Consider the following 25677-nt stretch of genomic DNA (forward strand, 5'->3'; position numbering starts at 1 on the left):
TCTACCCTGTATGATCAGAGCCTGTTATAGTGATTATTTTACCAGGTACCCACAGCACTCCTTCAGCATAGTTATGTGCGTAAACCAGGTCTCCTATGTTGAAGGACCTGATTCGGTTAGCTGAGTCAGAGATTTGTTCTGTTGAATATTTGGGGTCCAGTTGAGTCTAAGATGGATCTTAGCCAGTGATCCATTAATAATTCCGCAGCCTGTGGTTGCGCTAGGGGTGATGTGCTGAAACAGTAGGAATTTATCTATTCTGTCCTGCCAGTCCCCTGGTCCCATTCTAGAAAGGGTTTCTTTGGCTGGCCTCACCATTCTCTCAGCCTGCCCATTACCGGTCAGATGGAATGGTGCAGTCAGGGCATGCCGGACTTCCTGTTCAGCTAAGAACCCTTTAAATTGTGTGGCTGTGAATTGTGGCCCATTATCCGATACCATGACATCGGGCAGGCCATGTGTGGCAAACATTTTCTGGAGTACCCTGATCACGGCCTCCGCTGTTATTGTATTCATGAGGACTACCTCTAACCATTTCGAATAGGCATCCACAACAATCAGGAAGGTTTGACCGTGCACTGGTCCAGCAAAGTCAATGTGAATTCTGGACCAGGGAGTTGGGGCTTTTCCCATTTGTGTGCTGGGGCTACCGGGGGAGCTGGACAGGATTCTTGGCAGGGAGAACAGGTGGCAACTCATTCAGTAACCCCCGGGTGCCCCACATACAATGCATTTAACACATTTGTTCTCAATTTAGGTGGAACAACAACCCAGTCCCCCCGTTAACAAACAGCTCCCTTGAGCAGACGTTTCATGCTGTTTTACAATATATGATTTGAATTCAGTGCCTACCCGTGCTTTAGGCCAGCCCCTCCACACCCAGTTCAAAACAGTGCAGAGGACATTGTCCTTAGCCGAATGCCTGGCAATCTCAGCAGATGTAACCAGGCCCAAATCCAGGCAGTCAATCAACAGAACCAGAATGCTGGGGGTCAGGTCCTCAATCAAGTCTAGTAGAGGGCAGCAGCTGAGGGCCTCAGCATGCTCCAGAGTTTTTCCTGGTCAATGGGTCAGTTTGTAAGAGTATGGTGTGAGGAAAATTGCCCATCTGGTGAAACAAGGTGACAATGTGGTCAGAGTGGGGTGGTCCCCAGCCAAAAGTCCCAGTAACAGCTTATGGTCAGTGATAAGTTCAAACCCCTGACCGTACAAGTACTCATGGAAACATTTTAGCCTGGCTACTTCAGCCAGTGCTTCTCTGTCCAGCTGGCTGTAGTTCCACTCCGCGCTAGACAGAGTCCTGGAGTAATAGACGATGGGGGATTCCATGCCATTAGGGAGGCAGTGGCTGAGGACAGCCCCCCCATGCCAAAAGGGGAAGCGTCACAGATGAGCACTAACGGCAGGACCTCGTTATATTGAATCAGAAGGCTGTCAGCCAAGAGCAGTCTTTTAACTGTGGTGAAAGCAGCGGCTTCTGTCTGGCCCCAGGTCCATTTGGCCTTTTTGCTCAAAAGTTTGTGCAGTGGCTCTGCCACAGTCACCTTGTCCTGGAGAAAGACTCAATAAAAGTTCAAAAGTCCCAGGAAAGCCTGCAGTTCAGTCCAATTATGGAGTGTGGGTGCCTCCTGGATCGCCCTGACCTTGCTCAGGTTGGGGTGGATGCTGGCTCCATTGATTCAGTAGCCCAAGAATTCTACCTCGGGCACCACAATCTGACACTTGTCACTCTTAACTCAGAGGCCAGCGTTTCTAAATTTGGTAAGAACAGCCCTTAACCAGCTCTGCAATTGAACCTTGTCATTGGCAGTAATTAAGATATTACCAAAATAGGGCACTACCATGGGGATTTTATGCAGAAGCTGTTCCATGACACTTTGAAATAACCTCAGGACCTCATTAACACAGAACTGGAGCCGGTGACATTTGAATGCCCCTTGTGCGTAACAATGGTCTGAGCCTCCACAGTAGCGCCATCTACCAGCAGCTGCTGATATGCATGCATGAGGTTTAGTTTGGCAAATATTTTTCTGGGGCCCAGATGGTGCAACAAATGCTGAACAATGGGCACAGGGTACGCACTTTGCTGGACGGCTTTATTCAGAGTGCATTTATAATCAGCACAGATGTGCACTGATCCATCAGATTTGATTGGCGTTACAATCAGGGTCTCCCATTTCTCATGGTCGACTAGTTCCAGGATCCCCTGGCTAATAAGCTTATCCAGTTCCCTGTCTATTCTTGGTTTAGGGCGAATGGAACCTTACGGGCCTTCATTCAAATTGGCACTATCTGAGGGTCTAAATTAAAAGATATAGGGGTGCCCACATACTTGCCCAGATCAGCACTGAATACGTTCTGAAATTCATGCAGCAGGTCATCCACTCTGCTGCTGGCAATGGAGTTGATGCCCAAGACTCCCATGCCAAGGGCTTCAAACCAATCTAAGCCTAGCAGGCTTGGCAGCTTGGCTGATGACAGTTAGTGACAGCTCTTTATCATACTTGCCGAACTGCACCCGGAATTTACTGGAGCCTACAACGGGAATCCAATTCCCTTGATTTTTAATTGCTGGTGCCTTAGCTGTCTTCTCTGGAGGTGTGGAATAGCCCTCTTTAGAGCAGCCCAGGAAATGATGGTCACTAATGACCCTGTGTTGATCTCCATCTCACATGGTGACTCCTCAATGTGGATCATTATCTGCAATTTTTTGTTGTAGGGTATGCTGGCTTGGCTGATTTTCATTTGATATGTTTCTGGCACCCAGAATGGAAGTTTTTTTATTTAGGTCTCTCTGGGTCTCATCTGGGAGCTTTCGGAGGTTCCGTCAGGGTCCTAGGTTGTTTAAGCTGGTGAAAAATGGGTTGGCTTGCCCTGCAAACTTGTGCTAGATGACCCTTCCACCCACAATGCCTGCAGATAGCATCTCTAAAATGACAAACAGCTCTCTGGTGATGTTCTATCTCCTTCCCCACTTCAGACGCACGAGCTGGCCTTCAGCCAGTGGATTCACAACTCTTATCAGTCCTGGCAGAGAAATCGCAGCTGCCTGCCAAAGTTCAAACAAATGACTCACGTAGCAAGACTTTCAGCTCTTTTTGAAACGGATCAGCTAAACTTTGCTTCCCGTGGAGTGAGAGCAATCCCAAAGCTCCTTATATATCCTGTGGGGTGGGGCTCCTGCCCCACCCTTCCTTTTGATGATGCCGTCTCTCTAATCTTCTGAAGCATGGGTCAAGCCAAGCTTGATTATTATTATCAGCTGGGTCTGAAGGCGTAGCCTGGAGAAGGGAGGAATCAGGGGATGATGGCCTCATTATGTCCTCTGAGTGGTCTGGTTCTGGCTCCTGGAGCGGAGCCAAAGGAATCAGTACTCCCGAGGTAAGCCTTACTGGCCCTTCCCCCTCACTCTTGGAGTCACTTTTGGGCATGGGGCCAGGTTCGGGGCCTGGAGTCACAATAGGTGTTGTCCCCTGCAGCTAGCGCACCCTACTTGCTTGTCGGTCTCAAGGTTTCTTTTCCTCTCTGTGCGGAACATTTCCTTGTCACTGTCCTTGGCATCTTCATCCAGGACAGCTTCTTTAGGAATGGTGGCTGTTTTCTGATGTGTTGGGGAGGGTCTGTCTTTGCAGTGACTCTGCCACCTTATTAGATGCTTCTGTCACTCTTGCTTCATCTAGGGGGACATGTAGGGTGAGGTTTGTCTTTGCCAGTAACCAGCATTACAGCCAAATTTCTTGTACGCCACAGATGAGTTGATCTAGGAGAATGTCGTCTAGATCTCTGAACTCACAGTTTGTGGCCGCCTTTCATAATGCTGCGATGTACTAGTTGATCGATTCCCTATCCCTCTGGTTCCTTTGGCAGAAATTGTGGTGCCACACCACCTTTGATGGTACCGGAGCATAGTGCGTTCCCAGCATATTCTGCAGCACTTGCCAGGGTACCAATTGTACTGGGATTGGCTCCGATAGAGACTCAGCCGTGTCAAAAACATCATGCCTGCAACAGCTGAGGAAAAGAGCTCTTTTTCTGTTATTAGACAGCCCAAAGAAATCATTTGCCTCCATGGAACATTCAAACTTGGTCATACAGGAGCCCCATTGTTCCCAGGCTGGTCAAATGGCATTGGCAGGATGAACGCTCACACTGTTGCTGATTCCAGCATTTCAAATTTGGCATGCAAGATGGCCCCCGTTCCAATGTCTGTTCTCGCCTGGCTGGATGAAGTTGTCAGCTCTTTTTTCCCTCCATCTATGTCAGTCCCATCTTTATCACCAATGTTAGATTTGGTGAATGAAGAGATGGGAAAGCCAGGCTTATACTGTAGCTCTGTATCATCCAGCAAAACCCTGCCTGACAACTTGCCCTTATATAGGGAGCTGTCAGGCATCTCAACCAATCAGGTTTAAGTATTTTTCCCACTTGTTCAGCGGTCCTGAGTGAAGCCTATTGCTTCACTGTTAGTATCTAACACTAGTCATGCATCTGCCATGGGCTGGCCTACTGAGGAACAGCATCTCAGTAGCTGCTCCATGATGTCATGTGTTGGGCTCATGCCTGCCTGGCCAATTGTTTTTCAATTCAGTTTGCAAGAACTTTCCTGAATGTAATGTTCCAGTTTCTGGGAGGAAGAAAAAGGTTTTCTGGATTTGAAGGAAGGCAAATCTTTTATATTTTGTTAACATTCAGGTGATATTATGGGAGCTGCGCTAGAAAATATAGACCATCTGCTTCAGATGCCCTTTGGCTGTGGTGAGCAGAATATGGTCAAGTTTGTTCCCAACATCGTTGTACTCCAGTACTTGGAAGAAACCAATCAGGTGACTCCGGAGTTAAGGAATCTGGCAATAGAGCACATGAAAAGTGGTGAGTTGGGCCTTTTTTTACCTGTCTCTTATTTGGAAGGTCTTCAAGGGAAGGTCAGGCTTTGCAAGTACCAGGTGGCATCCAGGGACCAGATTAATTCGGTACCTAGCCTGCCATCTCATCCTTCCTTATACCAGTCATTTTTAGTGAAAGTTAAATACTTTCTGCATTTTTATATCTGGGAAGTTATTTTTATGTCTGAAGATGATGCTTATGGGGTGAAATTGAAGAGTGTCAGCAGAGTCACATAGGATCAAGGCAGACTTGAGAGCATTCTTTTCTCCTTATTCTGCAGGATATCAACGGCAGCTGCTTTATAAACACAATGATGGTTCTTATAGTGCCTTTGGAAAACGTGACGAAGAGGGAAACACTTGGTAAGGGACTTGAGCAGAACAGCCATTTTTCTAAGAATGTTCTCTCTCATAAATTCATCAAATGACAGGAGGAAATACTTTTGGAGTTGCCAGCAGGGCTATTATGCCTCCCTCAAACAGAAGCAGCGGGATCTCTCCCCTCCACACCCAATATTATTAAGAAGACACTTTCTGGGCCTGCCCTTTCACCCATTTACTTTTCTCTGATTATTTCTCATAACTCTCAGCTCACCAGATAGCAGGTGCAAGATCATGAGCAGGTGGATATGGAGAAGCTGAAGGTCTTGCTACTTCTTCAGTATTTTCTTTCTTTTCTGATGCTCAGGCTGACTGCATTTGTGGCCAAGGCTTTTGGCCAGGCAAAGAGCTACATCTATGTGGATGAAAAACATATTCAGAATGCCGTGGACTGGTTGAGGAAACACCAACTTCCCAACGGCTGCTTTGAAAGTGTGGGGAGGCTCTTTAACAATGCCCTGAAGGTAGGACCCATGTGATCTGAGGCAGTACTGTAGGAGATACCCATGTGGTAAAGTCATGTGAATCAAGGTATCAGGAAAGAGGCTCTTGTGACTTCTCTAGCTGGTTTTTTCTCTACGTCCACAGGGTGGTGTGGATGATGACCTCTCTCTGACAGCCTATGTCACTGCTTCTTTGCTGGAGCTGCATCTAGAGAATAATGTAAGTCTTTGGAGACCTTAATTTTCATGCCGATCTCTAGGACATCCCTGGGGCCTTCCTGAGACTTTTTGGGTGGTCCCAATGCACCATCTGCCTTCAGAAATTAGTAATCCAGGTTTTTCAGGGAAATAGGGATTGCAAGAAACTATTTATAAACTTTTGGAGGCAGGAAGATAGAAGAGTAGCCAACCTCAGGACTGGGGTAAGAAGAACACAAGTCCTGACTGGACAGGTTTTCTGCCCAATCATAGTAGTTCTATGCAGATCACAGAGAATAGGATATTCTTATAGGCCAGTGGTCCAATGCTGGTGCAGTGCAGGGGAGCCAGACTGCATTCTCCCTGCCCAATTTTCTGCATTTTGGAAGCCAGTAATGGCAAAGCAGGTCCTTGGAGGGGACAGCTATAGTGAGGGGAACATCCAGAGGTGACAGGGAGAGGAATGATCCCCTGTTATGAAGGGTGAGAGCCCTGAAAACTGGTGCAGAAGAGACCAGCTGTCAAGGTGAGGTCTGGAGACATGGCAGCCCAATAAAGATATGAGAGGAAGCAGAAAGTGAGAAGTGGCAGAAGTATCGGTGGATAGGAAAAAGAAAAAACGTGGAACACTGAACTATCTCTCTGGTGGATGGGATTTACAAAATCTATTGAATAGAAGTGAGTCTCTGAGGTGGAGGTGGCGGCATCTTAGCAGTGGTAGCGGAGAAGGAAGAAGACAGACTTGTTGTGGATTGGCGAGGAGGGAAAGTGAAAGTGGATTGAATTGCTGATATCTTGGAAACAGTGTTTCGAGGGATAAAAATCTGTAGTGAAACCCAGCAGGAGGAAAGAAAAGGCTACTTTTCAGGGACAGTGGTGATTGAAGTGGAGGAAAGTAAAGAAAGTGAAGAGAAGGACAATGACAGTGACAGTGCAATTAAAGGCAGCCACCATTCTGGAAGCAGAGAACAAGGAAGTTGAGGAGTGAACAGAGAGACCAAAGACAAACAATTGTGGCAACTTAAATGACTCTGGAGGAGACCTGTTCTTAAACAGTTGTATATTATGAATACCTTGGATATTTCAAACTTTTACTGTATATTCTAAATACTTAGATAAGCCTCAAAGAGACTTACTACTGAGATATTTACATTGAATTATTAGCTCTATACTTTAATAGTTTATAGAAACATATTGCTTTTTCTGATTTCAAACTTTCGATTGATTTAAGTATATTTAAATAAATTAATTAGTCTTAAATACCTACTGTTGATTAATAATTGCATACATAGAGATCGGGGTGAAATCTAAAAATTTTCCCTACCAGTTCTGTGGGCGTGGCTTAATTGGTGGGCATGGCTTGGTGGTCAGATGACTGGGTGGGCATGGCCAATAATAATAAATAATAAAAATAATAAAATAATAAAAATAATAATAATAATAAACAAAGTATAAAAAACAATAAGAGGTACCAAAAACCAACTTTCATACTTTACACACACACACACCACAACACAACACAACTGATTCACACACAATGTAAAAGCAGCTGCACTTCACACTTCACACAGCCACAAAAAGCTCAAAAACCAACTTTCACACTTCACACTTTCATACTTTACACACACACACACAACACAACTGACATACACACACACACACAAAATGCCACATACAGCTTTCTGAGATTTTGTGTGTTTGTGTAGTTAGAGTGAAACACTACAGAAACACACCAAATCTCAGAAAGCTGCACAAATATTTTATTTTATTATTTTATTTTATTTTATTGTGGACTTCAGTTCCCAGAGTTTCTCAGCTAGCAAAGCCAGCCAGCATTAGTTGATTATGAGGAAATAGATTAGCTAAGCAATTGATTCTGTCTGGCTGAAAGTGAAATGGGGCTTTCGGGCTGGAAAAAAAGCCATGTGTTCATCAGTAATCAGGTAAGTGCCTTAGAATCTCTACTCTTACTTGTAGAAAACATGTTTTCTACAAGTAAGAGTACAAGTAAGGTTCTGCTGATGAGGAACTCAGGTGAGATTGCCAGAGAAGACTTTAAATTTTTTTTAAGTTTAAAGGCTGTGCCGATCTCAGCTGAGGGGCGGGATCCTCAAAGGCTTTTTTTTACTTTTAAAGGCATGTTTTGGCTGAAGAAAAGCCGGCTTTTAAAAGTTTTTTTAAAAAAATCTCTGCTGATGGTACGGCTCAGCAGAGGTGGGGGGGCGGGGCCAGGGATTTTTGCTACCAGTCCTCCAAACCAGCAGCCGCCATCGCTACTGGATCGCGCGAGCCGATCTGAACCGGGAGCATTTCACTCTTGATAGAGATCCTTATATTTACTCATAGGTATAAGAGTTATAAGGAATTTTAAGAAATTGGATGTTATCACTGTATTATTATTGTAAGGAATGTTTAGAGTGAAAAAGGTGATAATTGATGGTATTGTGGAATAATATTTTCAAAAATTTAAAAATGTTGAATACATCCACAGTAATTAAAGTGGCAAAAAACAACAACAATGTGAATGACAGCTTCTCCAGCAGGGCAAAACTTAATTACAGATATGGCGTGCAGTGAAAAACCAGGTCCAACACCAACCCTGCAAAGCCTGCAATCTTCACTAAATATGATTCAGGAGTTTATGACAAAAACGCAGGAATCAATAACAAATAATCATGAGGATATGAAGAGTGAATTAGGAGAAGTAAAAGCAGACATAAAGAAACTGGATAATAGAATGGGAAAAATTCAAGATTCAATAACTAAAAATGAACAGAAAATAAAAGCGATAGAAGTAAGAATGGATCAAACTGAAAAGAAACTAGAAGAAACTGAAGAAAAATTGACAGCGGAAAACAGACTTAGTAGAGGCAATTACTCATCTGGAATTAGAGAGATCTTCCTTCTACCTGAGGTTCCAAAATATTACAGAAACAAGTGATGAAGACCTACACAAATTGATGACAGACATTCTAGCTGACCCCTAAAAATGAATTAAGGAACAACATTGATGAAGTATATGGGGTGCAAATGAATTATGCTAGGAGACACAGATTACCACGGGAGATACATATAAGATTTGCGAAAAGAACGGTCAGAGATGAAGTTTATAGAAGAACGAGGGATGACCAATTGACCTACAAAGGAAGAGAGGTCATAACCCTCAAATAGATACCAAAGAAAATAAGAGAGAAATGAAGAGATTACTAGTTCCTTACAACACAATTAATAAAAAATAAAATAATGTTTCACTGGTTCATGCCAGAAGGATTGCTAATAACATTAGGAGAAGAAAATAAAGATAGACACAATGGACAAGGCCCAGGAATTTTATGCATGTTATATAGAGGAAGAATCGGACAGCAGAGAAGAACTGGAAACTAGAGTCAAGAAGAACAACAGCTAGAGGAAAAGAAACTGGAACAAAATATGAGAGAGAGAAGTGATACTGAGACCCAGGAAAGAGAAGGAATGAGAACAAGAAAGCAAAGGGAAATGAGACAAAGGAGGGAAGTAAGGGTGACAAATAAGTAGTGGTATGGAGGAAGAAGTGTCATTACTTTTGGTTAACATAAACGGATTAAACTCACTGATAAAGAGAAGACAAGTAATTGCTAAACTCCAAAAACAAAACACAGAAATTATATGTTTATAGGAGGACCATTTGAAAAAAGGAGAAGGTAATCTTTTGGAAGCCTCTAAATTAGGTAAATATTTTTGGCTCTAACAGAAGTAAGGAAAAGAGGAATCGCAGTCTATATAAAAGATCAGTTAAAACCCAAATAAACATAAGGGGACAAAGAGGGAAGAACGTTATTGATTGAAGTACTAATAAAACAAAAAAGAACATTAATTGCAGTCATATATCCACCAAACACACAACAGAAAGAATATTACAGCAAATTACAAAAACAAATTGCAGAATTGGAAATAGATAATGTATGTGTATTAGAAGATTTCAACGTGGTGGTTGATCCCAAAAGAGACTACAAATCAGGAAGTTAAAAAAATTATTAAAGGAGAACATTACCAAAGACGTTCTTTGAAATGACCTGAGAGTTAAATCTGAAAGATATTTGGAGAGAAATTAATCCATAAAAAAATCAATATACATATTTCTCCAACTCACATAGCCCATGGTCCCAGATAGACATAATTTGGATGGATTCAGAAACAGGAAAAAACATAGAGGAAATAGAGATAAAACCGAATACCTGGGCAGATCATAGCCCGATAATAGTCAAATGGAAGGGGGGGGGGAGAAAAAAGTGATGGACCATGAATCAAAGGATAATGAAAGAAAAAAATTACATTCAACACATAGAAAAAGAATTAGGGTTATTCCTATAGGATAATTGGAATGAACAAACTATACAAAACCTGTGGGACACAACTAAAGCTTACGTCCGGGGTCTTACAATAGCATATACTATATGAAGAAATAAAAATAAAAGAAAACAATATATAGAATTGCAAGAGAAATTGGGAAAATTAGAAGATAAAATGCAGAAAGAACCCCACAACCAGGAAATTAGAGATGAAAAAGAGATAATTAAAAATAGTTTTAACCTAATTACACAAGAAGAAATAGTGCAAAAAAATAGAGCAAACAAACAAAGCTACTTTGAAAATGCTAACAAACCAGGAAGATGGTTGGCCTATAAATTAAAAAAAGAAAATAAATTAATACAACAACTAGAAGATGAAAAGGGATAGCACACCATCAGAAGGAAGAAAAGGAAAATATAGCAGTAAGATATTATCAAAATCTATATAGTTGGGAGAACATAGAAGAAGATGACATTAAAAGATATTTATAGCAGAGAAATCTCCCAACCTTACCAGAAAACATAAAAGAAACATTAGAGAGAAAAATAATGATGTTAGAATTAAAAATGGCAATCCAAAAACAAAAAAGCAATAAAACATTGAGTCCAGATGGAATTCCTGCAGAATTTTTCAAAGAATTACAAAGACCATTGCAGAATTTAATATTACAAACATATAACAAAATACTAGAGCGAGCAATGATACCAAAATCTTGGATGGAGGCACTGATAACCTTAATTTCCAAAGACAATGTGGAAAAGAAAAAAATCCAAAATTATAGGTCAATCTCGCTGCTGAATGCTGACTATAAGATATTCATCACAATAATGGCAGAAAGGATGAAACATATACTAAACGAAATCATACAACCAGACCAGAATGGATCCTTAGCTACCAGACACATAAAGAATAATATAAGAACGATAATGAATACACTAGAATATTATGAAATACAAAATAATATCCAAATTCATATGGCCAGGTAAAAAACCTTGCATTAAATTTAAGCTGTTATAAGGTAATAGGAACCACAGGAGTTTTGGCCTCCCACACTGGGAGTTCTACTACCAGGCAGCAGTGCTAACATCATTAAGAGATTGGATTCAATTCAAAAACAAAAGAATATTAGTATTAGAAGGACAACAATCTCCAACTAGGTTGGCACAGGTTTCTATGGGAAGGTAAAAATAAAACACATTCATATTTTCAGAGGCATATACCATATTTTTTAGTGTATAAGACGCACTGGAGTATAAGACGCACCTTAATATTTGGGGAGGGGGGCGGAAACAAGAAAAAAATTCTTTCTCTGCCTACCAGCATCAGGATCAGTGGCGTCCTCACTTCCATTTGGATTTTGATAACGGGAGTGGCTTGGGGAAGCGTGGAGGTTCTGGACTTGCTTGGCGAAGCAGGCACTGCGCAGGAGGCAAAAGGCAAGGTGCTGCCACCCAAAAACACTGTTGCCGCGATCTCCGCCGCCTGGAGATCTCCGCTGCCTCCCCAGTTCCAAAAATGGGATGTGCAGAGGCAAAGGAAGAGTATTGCGTTTTCGGGCAGTTCCAGGCAGCAGAGATCGCAGCAACAGTTTTTGGGTGGCAGCGCCTTGCCTTACACCTCCTGCACAGCACCCAGCAAGCCACCAGTTCCTTGAAGATGCAAGACCGTTTTCATGAGGATGCGTGGCTGTGCGAATTGCATCGGGGAGGAAAACGCGATGCATGGAGGAAATACTCTTGTGAAGTGGGCACTTCTGCGTGAGACGTGTAAGGCTAAGTGGCTCACCACCCAACCTGCCTTCTCTTTGTAATATCATTTCTCTTTCCCCCTCTCTTTCTCTCTCTCTTTCCCTCCCTCTCTCTCTGTCTCTCTTTCTTCCCCCCAGCTTTCCCTCCCTCCATCTGTTTTTCTCTCTCTTTCCCTCCCTCCCTCTCTATTTTTCTCTCTGCCCCTCTCTTTCTCTCTCTCTTTCCCTCCCTCTCTCCCTCTCTTTCTCTTTCCTTCCTTCCCTCTCTCTTTTTCTCTTTTTCTGTTTCTTTTTTTCTCTGTCTCTCTCTCTCTCTGTGTCTCTGTGCCTTTCTCTCTCTCTCTCTCTTTTCCCTGTCTCTCTTTTTCTCTCTATCTCTCTCTTTCTCTCTTTCTCTGTGTCTCTTTTTCTCTCTTTCTTTCTTTCTTTCTTTCTCTCTCTCTCTCTTTCTTTCTCTCTCTCTTTCCCTTCCCTCTCTCTCTCCCTCTCTCTCTCTCTCTGCCCTCTCTCTCTGTTTCTCTCTCTCTCTGTTTCTCTTTCTTTCCCTCCCTCTCTCTCTCTTTCTTTTTCTCTCTCTATCTCTCTGTCTGTGTGTGTGTGTGTATCTCTCTCTCTGCGCCTCTTTCTCTCTTTCTCTTTCTCCCTGTCTCTCTCTCTCTCTCTCTTTCTCTGTGTCTCTTTTTCTCTCTTTCTATCTCTCTCTCTCTCTCTCTGTGTGTCTCTTTCTCTCTCTCTCTCTCTTTTTCTCTCTCTCTTTCTCTGTGTCTCTTTCTCGCTCTCTTTGTGTTTCTCTCTTTCTTCCTGTGTCTCATCTATCTATCTATCTATCTATCTATCTATCTATCTATCTATCTATCTATCTATCTCTATCCATGCTCTCCTGTCCAGCTTCACATGTCTTGTGAATTCAACCACTTGAGCTGTGGAGGGGGAGTGGAGGCTGGCAGGCAAAGTCAAGCATTGGAGTTCCACACAAAATAAGGCAACTCCAACCTGGATCCTGTTGGGGAGACACCTCCCCATTTTCTTCTCCCTCTCCCCCCCCAGCAGGGCCCCAGGTAGCCTGAGCACAGCTCCCTCCTCGGAGGTGACCAGCAAGCAAACAAATGTGGCGCTCTGGCTGGGAGGCAGTGGCACAGAGTCCCACCTTTAGGCTTGCGAGAGTGAAGCAAGCAGGGTGTGCACCTTCCCTGCTGCCACCGCCACGCTGGCGCTGGCCTGGAGGGATGCGCAAGCCAAACATTTGGAGCCACATTCTATGGAGTTTGCAAGCAGGCTCGGTGGGGCTGCTTAGTAGGGACAGAGATCCTGGCCCATTTGGTTCACTTCAGTGTGGGATGGGAATGCAGAAGGCAGAGGAAATCCATGCCTCTTGGCATTCAGCCCTCAAAGACTCCTTTGGAGTGACTGGGAGGGGAGGGTAAGGGGTGGGGCCAGCCAGTGGTAGCATCACCCAACAGGGAGCCGCAGCAGAATGATGACAGAGCCCGTGGCTTGCCAACATCCACTCTATGGCATACTGTGCTGGGGCAATGGTGCCTGTGCCTACAGAGAGGGCTCTTCATGCCCACCTCTGGCATGTATGTTATAGATTCACCACCAGGGTTATAGGCTATCCTCCTGCTTGAGGCCTTACTGAATATTTTTGTAATATAGGGGAGCCTGGTAGATGATGCCTTACTCTGCCTGAAGAGGAACCTGAACTTTATGAACAGCATCTATTCCAAGGCTTTGCTGGCTTATGTCTTCACATTGGCTGGAGAAACAGAGATCCGACAGCAGCTCCTCAGAGACTTAGAGGAGGCGGTTCTCAAAACAGGTAGGAGATACCATTCTGCTTAAGAGTGCTCTGTTTGATCACCTACTCTTCTGTGAACAGGGTGAGTTCTAAGACTTGCCTTACTAGATTATTTTAGGTGAGTTTATTTCATTTTTATACATCATATTTTTTAAAGAATGGCTTCAGATTATTCTCTTGAAATAGTTCAATAATAATAATAATAATAATAATAATATTTTAATTTGTATACCGCCCTTCTCCCGAAGGACTCAGGGTGGTGAACAGGCAGATAAAATATACATACACACAATAATTAAAAACATCCCTTAAAAAACTAATTTAAATGCCCAAAATATTAAAAAACGTACTTCCCCGTAAAATCACAGAATTTTAAAAACCCATCCAATAAAAATAAGAATCAGGCTAGTCCAGCCATACGGAATAAATAAGTTTTAAGTTCGCGGCGAAAGGTCCTAAGGTCAGGTAATTGTCGAAGTCCGAGGGGAAGTTCGTTCCACAGGGTCGGAGCCCCCACAGAGAAGGCCCTCCCCCTGGGGGCCGCCAGTCGACACTGTTTGGCTGACGGCACCCTGAGGAGTCCCTCTCTGTGGGAACGTACCGGACGATGGGAGATAGAAGCCGGCAGTAGACGGTCCCGTAGATAGCCCGGTCCTAAGCCATGGAGCGCTTTAAAGGTGGTAACCAATTCCTTGAAGCGCACCCGGAAAACAACAGGTAGCCAGTGCAGTCTGCGCTCCGAGACGCTCCCTCAATAACCCGCGCAGCCGCGTTCTGAACTAGCTGAAGTCTCCGGGTGCTCTTCAAGGGGAGCCCCATGTAGAGAGCATTGCAGTGCAATGAGACGTTCCAATAAAAGCCATTCTTTTGTTCATCATATCTGAGGAAAAATTTTCTCCTATAAATTTCTTTCAGGAAATAAGAGAGGTGGGAAAGAATTAATATTTCTATTGAATATTTATTTCTAAATAAATAAATATTTAAATAAATAAATATTTCTATAATAGAAATATTTCTATTTCTATATCTCTTCAACCTTATTGTTGGTGTTAGAAATTGTTTTCCCTCCAGAATGAATGGGGTCAAAAATGTTGGCTTTTTATTTTGGTAGGTTGGGAAGCAAAATGAATGGGCTGTCAGACTCTTAAACATAGCCACAATCACTCCATACATATACGGAAACATATGACTAGTCTTTCTTTCTCAATTACTTGTATAGGGATTATTCTCTATACTATGTATGTTGTTTTGTATTTTCTGTTATGGATTGCCCCAGAGAGGCTAAACCAATTTTGTTGTATATATGATGTACAATGACAATAAAGGCTATACTATACTATATTAATGACTTAAGCATCACAAATATTTATAGCACATATTTCCTCCTTTAAATTTCATGAACCCTCTCTCTCAAAAGTTTTTTTTAATAAACTCATACGCTATAGCTTCTTATTAATGCCCCATTTTGTCCATACCTCTGCAAGTTATATTCCTGAATTAAAACAAAGGTTATAACATTGAAAGGAAAAAGTAAACATTTCAAGAGTAAAAGAGTGCTTCTGCAGTTGCCTTCAGAATAAGAATGTGTCCATTAGGGTGAACGGATTTGACAGCCTAAACTTATTAACATTTGCTAATAATAGTGGGATTACTTTCTCTTTGGCTTTTTGTATTTCAATGCAAGAAATACAGGTTTGTTGAGGCAAAGGACTGGTTTAAAAATTAGCAAATGTTCCCATTGCCATTGGGAACAAATATTGAAAAAAAAGATGTAGAGGCTAGGAACTTGGATTGCTCAAGGTTTACTACTTCATGGGGCTTTTGCTATCCTCTCATTAAGATACTATTTTTCAATATGGAGTTTATTGGTAGCCCCCCCACCCCTTGTTATTTTCCTAACAGCCTGATAGAGGGCATCAATACAATTCCCATTTTCGCAGTAATATGCAAATTGCTCACAGGCATCCAGAAAGTAAATAATCAAGTAGGAATTTGAATCCAAATGTTATATTCTAATCAGTGACTTTCTATGAATATGTCAATGGTATGTAGGAGGTTAGCACTTACCCCCCTCCTAGAAGAATGAAATATTTTAGAAAATATTTAAAAGGCAGAATATATTTCCCTGGATGAGAAATGGAGAAACATGTTTTAAAGAAAAAGCAGCTCTCTGCAACTTCCTGCCAACCCCCCCCATCTTTGTCAATGGGCCATTAAAGCCTCAGCCAAGCTCACTCATTTCCCCCCCACCTTTGTCAATGGGTCAGAGGTAGAAACTCATTCTCCCCACCTTTTGTCAATGGGACCATCATCTGCAACATAATAGGACCCATCTAGCAACTGAAACTCACCACATGACACCTGGGAAGATTACATCAGCCAGCAAGGCTAGCTAAGACCCCCACCTCCTGGGAGTCTTGACAGCCAATCAGGGTACTCTTCTTGTGCCCCAGGAAATTCAAAGCTCAGAAAAAGCATAAAGCTAGGGAGTGCACAGGATCTCAGCCTTTTCTGTTCAGGATCTCAAGCCATGTGATCCTGGCCACCATTAAACCATCTTTCCAAGCAGCCTCCATGTTTCCAGTGTCTTTTTCCCCACTTGGAACTGAACCCAGATGGATATTTCTTCCAACAGGTATAAGGGAAAAGAGGGCTCCTGAACCACAAGCTGCTTAATCCTACCATGATTTTAAAATTTTAAAGAAATACAAGTTTACAAAGTAAAATAAAAAGCTTATTTCAGAAATTTAAGTAAGTTCTCAGTGGGGCTTGTTATTCAATGCATATGGAAGTTTAGCTTCCAAGATTTCTTCCTTTTTTTTCTTTTCTATTTTTTTAGACACATCATCCTCACAGACTGAGATCATTGCCTATTTTCTTTTGGCTTACTTGTCTAAACTGGAGGTATCCATAGATGATATTAAGTATGCTTCCAAGATAGTGAAAATCCTTGTTAAATTACAAAATCCATATGGAGGTTTTTACTCCACACAGGTAAAAGGTCAAATTTTGGGATGGGAACTATTAGAGTAGAGCATATATTGGTGTTAGGATGGTTGATCAATCAAATATGAAAATTCTGCCAGTTAATCATTGATATAGTAAGAATTTTCCCCATCTGTATTTAACCTTTTCCTGCTGTATCTGCATAACTTGCCCTTACCTCTTCCCTAGCCATCAGAGACAGCCTTAAGTCATTCTTAGCCATACCAGGGTATTGTAAAATATTCTGCCATTATTCCAAGGGCAGCCTCAATCTCTGGAAAATCTGTTAAGCTTTTATTACACACTTTGAAAAGCAGTTGGGTAAGTGCTGTCATTGAGAATAGAGGCAATAGATGCAAATGGGGATTAGCAATTAACAATGTATTTTATGGTAATATAGCTTTCTGCTAATTCACAAATAGGTGGATAGCACTTTAGTTCAGCAATGTGGGTGGGTGGGGCCTCTCTTTGTGGTTAAGAGAGGCAACATTTGTAGCAAAACATTTAAGGCAACTTTTACAATAAGAAGTTACCGAACGGAAAAAGATTAAAAAGAGAATTGTAAATTTATTCAATTTATTTTTTAAAGTAGAAACAATGTTGTATATTTCTGTAAGTCATACAGCAAGATGCTTCTTTTAAAACTGAGCCATGAATCCACAGAACATGTCATTGAGGGTATAGGTTGGGTGTCAGCAACCCATGGTTCAAAGCCACTTGTGGCTCTTGGAGCCCTCTGTTGCGGCTCCCTGTCCCATCACTGACTGGACCCACCCCTTGCCCTCTCCTCCTAGTCACTCCTCACATGGCCAAAAAGGTAAGGGCAATAGTGGGGGTTGGAGAAGAAGCCAGGGCTGATTCTCCGGTGCCTCAGTCTTGCTGGAGCTTCTTCCAGCCCTTGTTGGTACTGGCCATGCCTTGGTCGCTTTTTTTTTTTTTAATTTATATCCCGCCCTTCTCCGAAGACTCAGGGCAGCTTACACTGTGTTAAGCTTGGGGAGATGTGCAATCTGCTCTCTGCCCCGAGACACTGACCCAACCCAGCTGTGACCAATGCTGGCCTCACTAACATGAGGACTGGTGGGGTAGGAATGGGATCCAGGAGGAAGGAACGACAGAAAGGGGGACAGGCCTGCCGCACCCAGCTGCAGCTTTAAGAAGCTCAGGGCAGCGGGAAAAGGAAGCTGGCCCCACTGGACCTCACACACCCACCTTGTGGGTCAGAAATGCCGAGACTGGGCCAAGCTGGCAAGCTCTTCTTGGGGCTCATTACTGCTTTTCTTTCTTCTTTTGGGGAATCTGGGCTGGCTGAGGAACAAACACGAAGCCCAATGGAGGCTTCCCTTCAGGTGATCCTCCTTCTTCTCCTCTTACGATCCCCTGGCCAGCTGTGGTGGAGCTGGCAGTTTGCGCACAAGTGGGGAGACCCTCCTCAAGCAAGCAGTCACCCATCCCATGCATGTCTTTGCTGCGCTTTAGCCGAGCCCCCAGCTCACTTGAGGAGGGTCTCCCTGCTCATGGACACACTCCTGCCACAGCCGGCCAGGGAGTTGCAAGAGGAGAAGGAGGAGGAGGGTCACCCAAAGGGAAGCTTCCACTGAGCTTTGTGCTCATTCCTCAGCCAGCCCAGATTTTCAAAAAGAAGAAAGAAAAGCAGTAGCAAAATACAGATACACACACACACACACAGAAATAGAGAGAGAGAGACACAGAGAGAGAGAGAAAGAGAGAGAGAAAGAGAGAGATACACAGAGAGAGATACAGAGAGGGGGAGGGGGGAAGATAGAGAGGAAGTGGGAGAGAGACATACAGAGAGAGGAGAGAGAGGAGGAGGAGAGAGAGACATAGATACAGAGAGGGGGAGGGGGAGAGGGGGGAGATAGAGAGGGAGAGGGGGAGAGAAAGATAGAGATAAAGAGAGAGGGGGAGAGAGATACAGGAAGAGGGGGAGAGAGGGAGACATAGATACAGAGATGGGGGGAGAGAAAAAAGGATTTTATGGTTCCTGGTTCTCTGCCCTAATGACCGGCTGGGTAGGTGTGGCTAGGGGAGTCATGTGACTGGGAGTGAGTAACATCAAATTGGCCACGCTCACCCAGGTTTTGTGGCTCCTGGTGTTTTTTTTTTCCTATGGGAAACAGGTCCAAATGGCTCTTTGAGTGTTTAAGGTTGCAGACCCCTGGTATAATTGCTACATAAATGATGTGGTTGTAAAGTGTAATGTCATGTGATCACATTATTTAGTGATAGCAATCCCAGTTGCCATTATAACCCTAGGACTATAGGTCATTAAATGAGGATTTCATGTGACCATGATGTGGGAAAAGGCAAGGGTTCCAGGCAAACAGGTCAGTTAGTGAGAGTTATGGCCAGGCAGGGAGTGCAGATGGGCACTAGAGAATGCCGACAAATGGATGCTGCAAATGGGCAAAAAAGCAGCAGAAGCAGGAACAACTTGCAATCTGTTCTCTTCCCCATTGATTTTGCTTGTGTGAAACTGGCAAGGAAGGTTGCAAATGGCAATTATATGACCATAGGATTCTGCAACCATCGTAATTGTGACCCAGTAGCCAGGCACACATGACCACCAACTTCAAGAACCATTGGTAAGTCAGGGCCATCATAACTTTGAATGGTCACTGAATTAGTAATCATAACTCAACGACTACCTGTATATCATGTTATAGAAAAATTGCAGACAATATTCTGCAGAAAACAAGGTTTGTCACTGAGAGAACAGAACATAGTCCAGTATTAGATAGGTTCAGGTCAGATATGCTTGTGAAAAGAAGTTATGCAAATGTTAAATTCATTGTTATATCTGAGCAAGTATTTATTTGATGGGTAAGAAGAATGGAGTGTGCGCATTTCATCAGGTATTAAATCCTTTGATGAGGCAAGATTATGATAAGGAAAAAACATAGAAAAGCAATGAAATACCTACAGAGGAAGATTGGATTATAAAATTAACTGAACTTGCAGAAGTAGCAAAGCTGACCAGTCTGGTCAGAGAAAAAATAACAAAAAAATTTAAATGTTGAAGGACTGGAAAGAGAAATTTGAGAAACTGGATTAAAATTGTCCAAGCAAGAGGGACCTAGGAATGGGGTTTTTTTAAGGAGGGAGAGAACCCAGGCCTCCTTAAAAGCTTGTAGTTATATCCCCTCCTACAGTGATAAATTTGTCATTGAACGCACTTAGCTGTCACCATCCTCAAGCCAGGAGTGAAAAGGATTTAATTGACAGCTTTACGGACTCTATCAGAATCAAACTGTTCCCAGATAAATGGGTAAGACTATTCCCCAGGAATCTTTAAAGCACCTGCTCTATACTTGGATTCCAGCTGGGAACGGACCTAAGTGACTTTGTCCATCAAATGTTCCACAAATTCCTAAGAAACTGCCATTCCATAAAATGGATTTGTGCTTAGGACAATGTTGTTCACTTAGCAACCACATGGTTCACTTAATGGCCATAATGACATGCATAATGACGTTGTAAAATTGAGTCTGATCATGGATTTGCAACCACAAGAACAATAAACAAAATTCCAATCCCAATCTGCTGAAATCCAAAAATTAAACATTAATATTACAGAGGCATCATGCCTAATGGCTTCAAAGTGGGAAAGTGCACTTTAAAACTATACATATTATTATTTTCTTCCAGGATACTGTGGTTTCCCTGCAAGGTTTAGCCAGGTATGCAGCATTGACATTTGTTGAGATAGAAAATCTAAAGGCAGTGGTAAAATCCAGTAAAGGCTTCCAGCATGAATTCCATGTGAACAAGCAAAATCGGCTGGTGCTGCAGCAGGCCTCCCTTCCAGAGATCCCTGGTCAGTACAAGGTGGAGCTCTCAGGTCATGGCTGTGTTTATGTGCAGGTGAGCCTAGAGGAATAAATAATAAAAGCTTGTGTGATTTGCCTTTGATCCCCTGGGAGCAGCATCTTAATATGCAGACATCTCAATATCTCAAACTTGAGGAGTAAATGTGTGATCTTGCTCTATAACCACAATCTTCTCAAGCTAATATCTATTGTAATTCATTGACTGTGCTTATTATGCTATATCTCAACATTGGGACATACAGATTCAAGTCAACTTGTTAGCAGGGGCACTGACAAAAAGACAATATAATTAATTAATTACTGTATACATGATTTTAGACTACATACACTTCTCATCCCATGAACATATTTCACCTTTATAGAATGCCCAGAGTGAAATCTTGATACTTTAAAAGACAATAGGAATAGGGCTTCCAGTTTGGCTCCGCTTCGTTGATGGCGGTCTTTTTTTAGACCGCTAACCCCATAGTCTGTAGAGCTGCCAGGACAGTGCAAATCCCCCTCGGGCAAAGAAGGAGAGATGAGCATTCGGGCTGAAGTTGAGCCACCCGGAAAAGCCCCAGAAAAGTTTCTGGAGGCTTGAGGGGAGTGCTCCTTCTAAAGCCTGAAAGAAGCTCCGGACTTGGAAGGCATCTGCCTTTTGGCAGAAAAAAATGTAGCGTCCAATCTCCGCAGCAGAAATGGATTTGTGATGGATTGTAATGCGAACAGAGCAGAAACTGGAGTTCTAGCATTTGTTTGCAAGAAGCCTGCAAGCCCCTAATAGAGGATACATTTGTTGCGAAGATAGGAGAGAAGAAAGCAAATGGTGTTTTGTGGAATGCAAGCAAATGGCAATTTGTGTATTGGAAACGAAAGTTAAGGAAATGCTTATTAATAGCTAGTGTGGAACTAGGAGATATACAAGAAGATACTGACTAAATGGAAGAAATGATAATTTTATGATTTATATTTTTTCTTCTTTGGGATTGTAGTGATTTAAAAGAAAAGTTTTTTGAATCTTTCCTTTTTAACCCCTTTTTGTCCTCTGTTACTGGGTAGGTTATATATTTTAAAAAATGGCTCTTAAGCAAATAGTACCAAAAGCCACTAAAAACTTTGAAATTTCTTCAGTTCAGATACAAAAATTAAAAGAAGACATCAAAGAGGAATTAAGAAATTTTTTACAGGAGTTTCTGGAGACTCGTTTTTCAGATATAGATCAAAAATTTGATGAAATAGAGAAAGAGATGTTGGATTTTAAGAAAGTGGTGGAAGAGCAGAAGAGGGAAATGAAAATGGTAAAGGATGCAATTTCGCAAATATTAAGGTCTTGTATTCAAATGTAGGATAGTTTGGAAGAACTTAATAAAGTTAATTTAGAGTTGCAAAGGAAAATAGAGGAAATTCAAAAGAATCAAAACAATTGGAACTTAGATAATAAAATGGAAGATATACAGGCAAAGGTAGATAGGGCAGATGAAGAAAGAGTAATATTACAATATAGATTAATGGAATATGCCATAAGGGTGAGGGGGTTGAAGGTGAGTAGGAAGGAAAATTTAAAAGAGATTTTTACGCAAGCTTTTGCTCAGATAAAGGGTGTGGAGCCAGAAGACTTTGAGATTAATATTGAAAGAATTTATCGTGTTAATTCTTGGTGGGCAAGACAAAATAAATTACCGAGGGATGTGGTTATTTATTTTACAACTAAAAAGGTTAGGTATGAAATTTTGCAAGCCTTTTATAAAAATAAATTTCAAATATTGGGACAAGATATAAAAATGATGAAGGAAATTCCTCCTAAAATGTTAAGAAAGAGAAGAGAATTTGCTTTTTTAGTCGATGAGTTTAAGAAACATCAGATATATTTTATTTTTATTTTTATTTTATTTTTTTTGGTAAAAAGTTTTATTTTCATTTTCCAACAATCTATTCAATATACAGTCTCTTATTCAACATTAGTCATTAACTTTCATTTGTTACTTATTCGGACCTGCCCAGCTACCACTTCCTTCCTTAACAAACCTTTCCTCCTCCCTTCTCTACTTTCTTCTACTTTCTTCATCCTTCCTCTCCTTCGCTTTTCTACATCCTCTCCTCCTTCCCTACTCATCTCTTCCACCCTTTCTAACCCTCTCTCTTTCCCCTTTCTTCTTCCTCTCCTTTCCCCCTTTTCTACCTCTCTCTTTCCTACCTACTTTCTTCCTTCACTCTCTCCTCTCCCTTATTCCCTTCTGAAATGGCAGCTGAGCAGCCCTGCTTTCATTTCAAATTATTTCTATTTCTTAATTACATATCTTCAATCATTCCTTTACATTGATCCTTCATCTCCCCCCCTCTCCTCCCTTCCTCTCCCTCCCCCCTCCCCCCCTGAGACTTCCCAGAACAAAGTACAGGGTATAAAATTAACAATCATAAATTAAAATACAACATAAGTCAAATCCATAGTCACTCCTCTCTCTAAGACCTTAACTCCCCTTCCAGAAACAAAAAAGTACATTCTTCTTCCAGTCCATTATATATCAGTCCATTCCACTCCTAAAATCTTCAGAATCTTCCAATTAAATTAGTATTTCCAGTTCATCAATAAAATACATAGTTTTTAATATCCAATCTTCATCGATTGACACCAAATATATATCAATCCATTCCACTCCTGAAGTCTTCAGAATCTTATAGTTTTTAATATCCAATCTTCATCGATCAAGACCAAAACAATATGCCATCTTCCAGTATTCATCAGAAATTCTTCTATAATATACCTTTCTTCCTTAAACAGTATCCCAAATATAATTCATATTTCCAGCTTAAATTCTTAAATTTTTATCCAATCTCCAAAAATAAACAATATTCTATCTTCTCATATCTTTAATATCACTTACATAAATCAAATAACATTGCTAATATTAATATTTCTTCAATTTACCTTACATATATCAAATAACATTATTAAAATTATACTTATAACTTATATCCAAAATATATCAATTATAACAATTAAATTCTATTTAACCAAATACCAACATTACATCCATAAATTTTTCTATCTGTCCTCCAAAAGTTAAACAATATTCCATCTTCCCATTCCTTTATACCTCACATATATCAAATAGTGATATACCCAAAATAAGTCAGTTGTAAAAATTAAACCCTATATATATATATATTAAAAAAAGAGAAAATACCATCAAAATCACATCTTAAGCATTCTTCTTCCCCTTGTCTTCTATCTTACACATTTCCTTACACATTTTCTTACACATTTTCCACCATCTGCTCACCAATCAGCTTAACATCTAACAATAAAGAATTTCCAATCTTTAATATATTGGTGTAAAAGTATCTTGTTTAAAAAACTTATCAAGAAAAGATAAGCCTCCAAAAGTTCCTATAAAAAAAAAATAAAAAAATTCCATATTTGAAATGAAGAAGTTTGCAAGATTTTAATAGTTAGTTCTGTTTGCTTAAGAGCCATTCATAAACTGTAAACTCTACCAAAAAGAGAAAAAAAAATTCAATAAACTTTTCTTCTTAAACATTGTGATAAAGAAAAAGGTAAAAAGAGAAAAAAATCATTAACAATTCTTGTTCATTCCATTTAAAAAAGTAGCTTGTTATGTTCTTCTTCTTTATAGTTTCACTTTCCTTTGTATATTGCAAACGCCATTTTAAATCCACTCAAGTTGAAAGTTAGTTCAAAGGAAAGCTATTTAAGAGCTGAAGTTAAGATTTATTACTTGCAAATTCTTGCTAGTAGTTCCTCCTACTTTGTTCTGTCTGTGTTGAGTTCTCTTTAGAAATAAATCTTGGCACAGAGATGGTCGCGGCTTCTCGTTCTGTATAAACAGAAGCACCCTGGGCACGGAGCTTCGTCAGGCTAAAGGGGAGCTCTCACCTTTCGATCCCCTGGTTAAATTCCAGGGGCCCCCGGGGAGCTCTACCCAGACCTGACCACTCTTCTCTCCCCCTTCTCCCGAGGGAGAGAATTCCAAACCGTTTGACAGCCCATTTACGCTGTCAGGGACGGTTTGACGAAACCCAGGGCAGACGATCCCAAAGGAACGTCCACGAAGCCTGCGTTGCCAACCGGAAGCCCCCCGAAACATCAGATATATTTTAGATGGGAAGTTCCAATGGGTTTGTCAGTGAATTTTAGAGTAGAAAGTATTTTCTTAGTACAGTTATGAAAGCAAGACATTTCTATATTAATGTTTTAAAGAGTGGGAATCCTTTGTTTTTAGATGCTAAGTTAACTGGTTTGGAGATGATGGAAAATAGAATAGGAAAGGGGAGGAATGTTTAAGATGTGAATATGATGATTATGGTTAATTTCTAGAATTGATTTGTTTAGGATATAAATTATAGGATTTTTGTTATTTGTTATTTGTAAGGTATAAACCTATGGGATGATACTATTTAATTGTGAAGGAGGAAAAGTAAAATTTACGAATTTAGATAATGTTGTGGATGTAATGATGTTATTTGTTTACCGTTATATTGTGGATGTAACTTAAATGATTATTCGTTTTAATTGATACATTTATAGTCAGTAAAAATTATGAAGTTAAGTTGGAAATATTGTATCTGAGAGACTTTATTCGTAATGATATTTGACTTATGAAGTAATATTGGAAGATTGGACATTAAATGTTATGACAATTGAAGAAATATATAAGTGATGAAAATTTGAATTTGAGAAGATGGACTAATTTTAAAAATGGATTGTAAGAAGAAGTAATATGTGAAGGGAAGATTGTATTGGTATTGTTCCTTTTCTTTTTTCCCTTTTATTATTCTTTCTTATCTCTTTATTTTTATTGTGAGGGGATTTAAAGTTTTAGAGAGGGGTGGGAGTTTATGTATATTTTGTATATTTTAGCTTGTGATTGTTGGTCATAATACCCGGTATTTGCTCTGTGAAGTCCGGGGGGGTGGGGGGAAGGGGGGGAGAGGGGTGGAAAATGATACATGGATTGGTTATTAATGTACAGTAATGATTGAAGATATGAAATTAAAATTTGAAATGATATTGGGGCTACCCAACTGCCATTTCAGAAAGAAAGGGAGAGAGGAGTAGAAG

At 41.0% G+C, this 25677-nt stretch overlaps 1 protein-coding gene across 1 annotated transcript in view; it reads left to right on the forward strand.

Moving 5' to 3' along the window:
* LOC131190652 (alpha-2-macroglobulin-like protein 1) overlaps positions 1-25677 on the forward strand; it is a 205144-nt gene that overhangs the window by 139273 nt on the left and 40194 nt on the right. Inside the window, exons 24-30 of the mRNA XM_058167999.1 lie at positions 4693-4869; positions 5165-5246; positions 5572-5728; positions 5853-5927; positions 13638-13800; positions 16619-16773; positions 20434-20649. Of these exons, the coding sequence (XP_058023982.1) occupies positions 4693-4869; positions 5165-5246; positions 5572-5728; positions 5853-5927; positions 13638-13800; positions 16619-16773; positions 20434-20649 (1025 nt within the window). The remainder of the gene's footprint in view (positions 1-4692; positions 4870-5164; positions 5247-5571; positions 5729-5852; positions 5928-13637; positions 13801-16618; positions 16774-20433; positions 20650-25677) is intronic.

The sequence above is a fragment of the Ahaetulla prasina genome, chromosome 2, assembly GCF_028640845.1.
Source record: "Ahaetulla prasina isolate Xishuangbanna chromosome 2, ASM2864084v1, whole genome shotgun sequence".
In the NCBI taxonomy this organism is placed as follows: domain Eukaryota; kingdom Metazoa; phylum Chordata; class Lepidosauria; order Squamata; family Colubridae; genus Ahaetulla; species Ahaetulla prasina.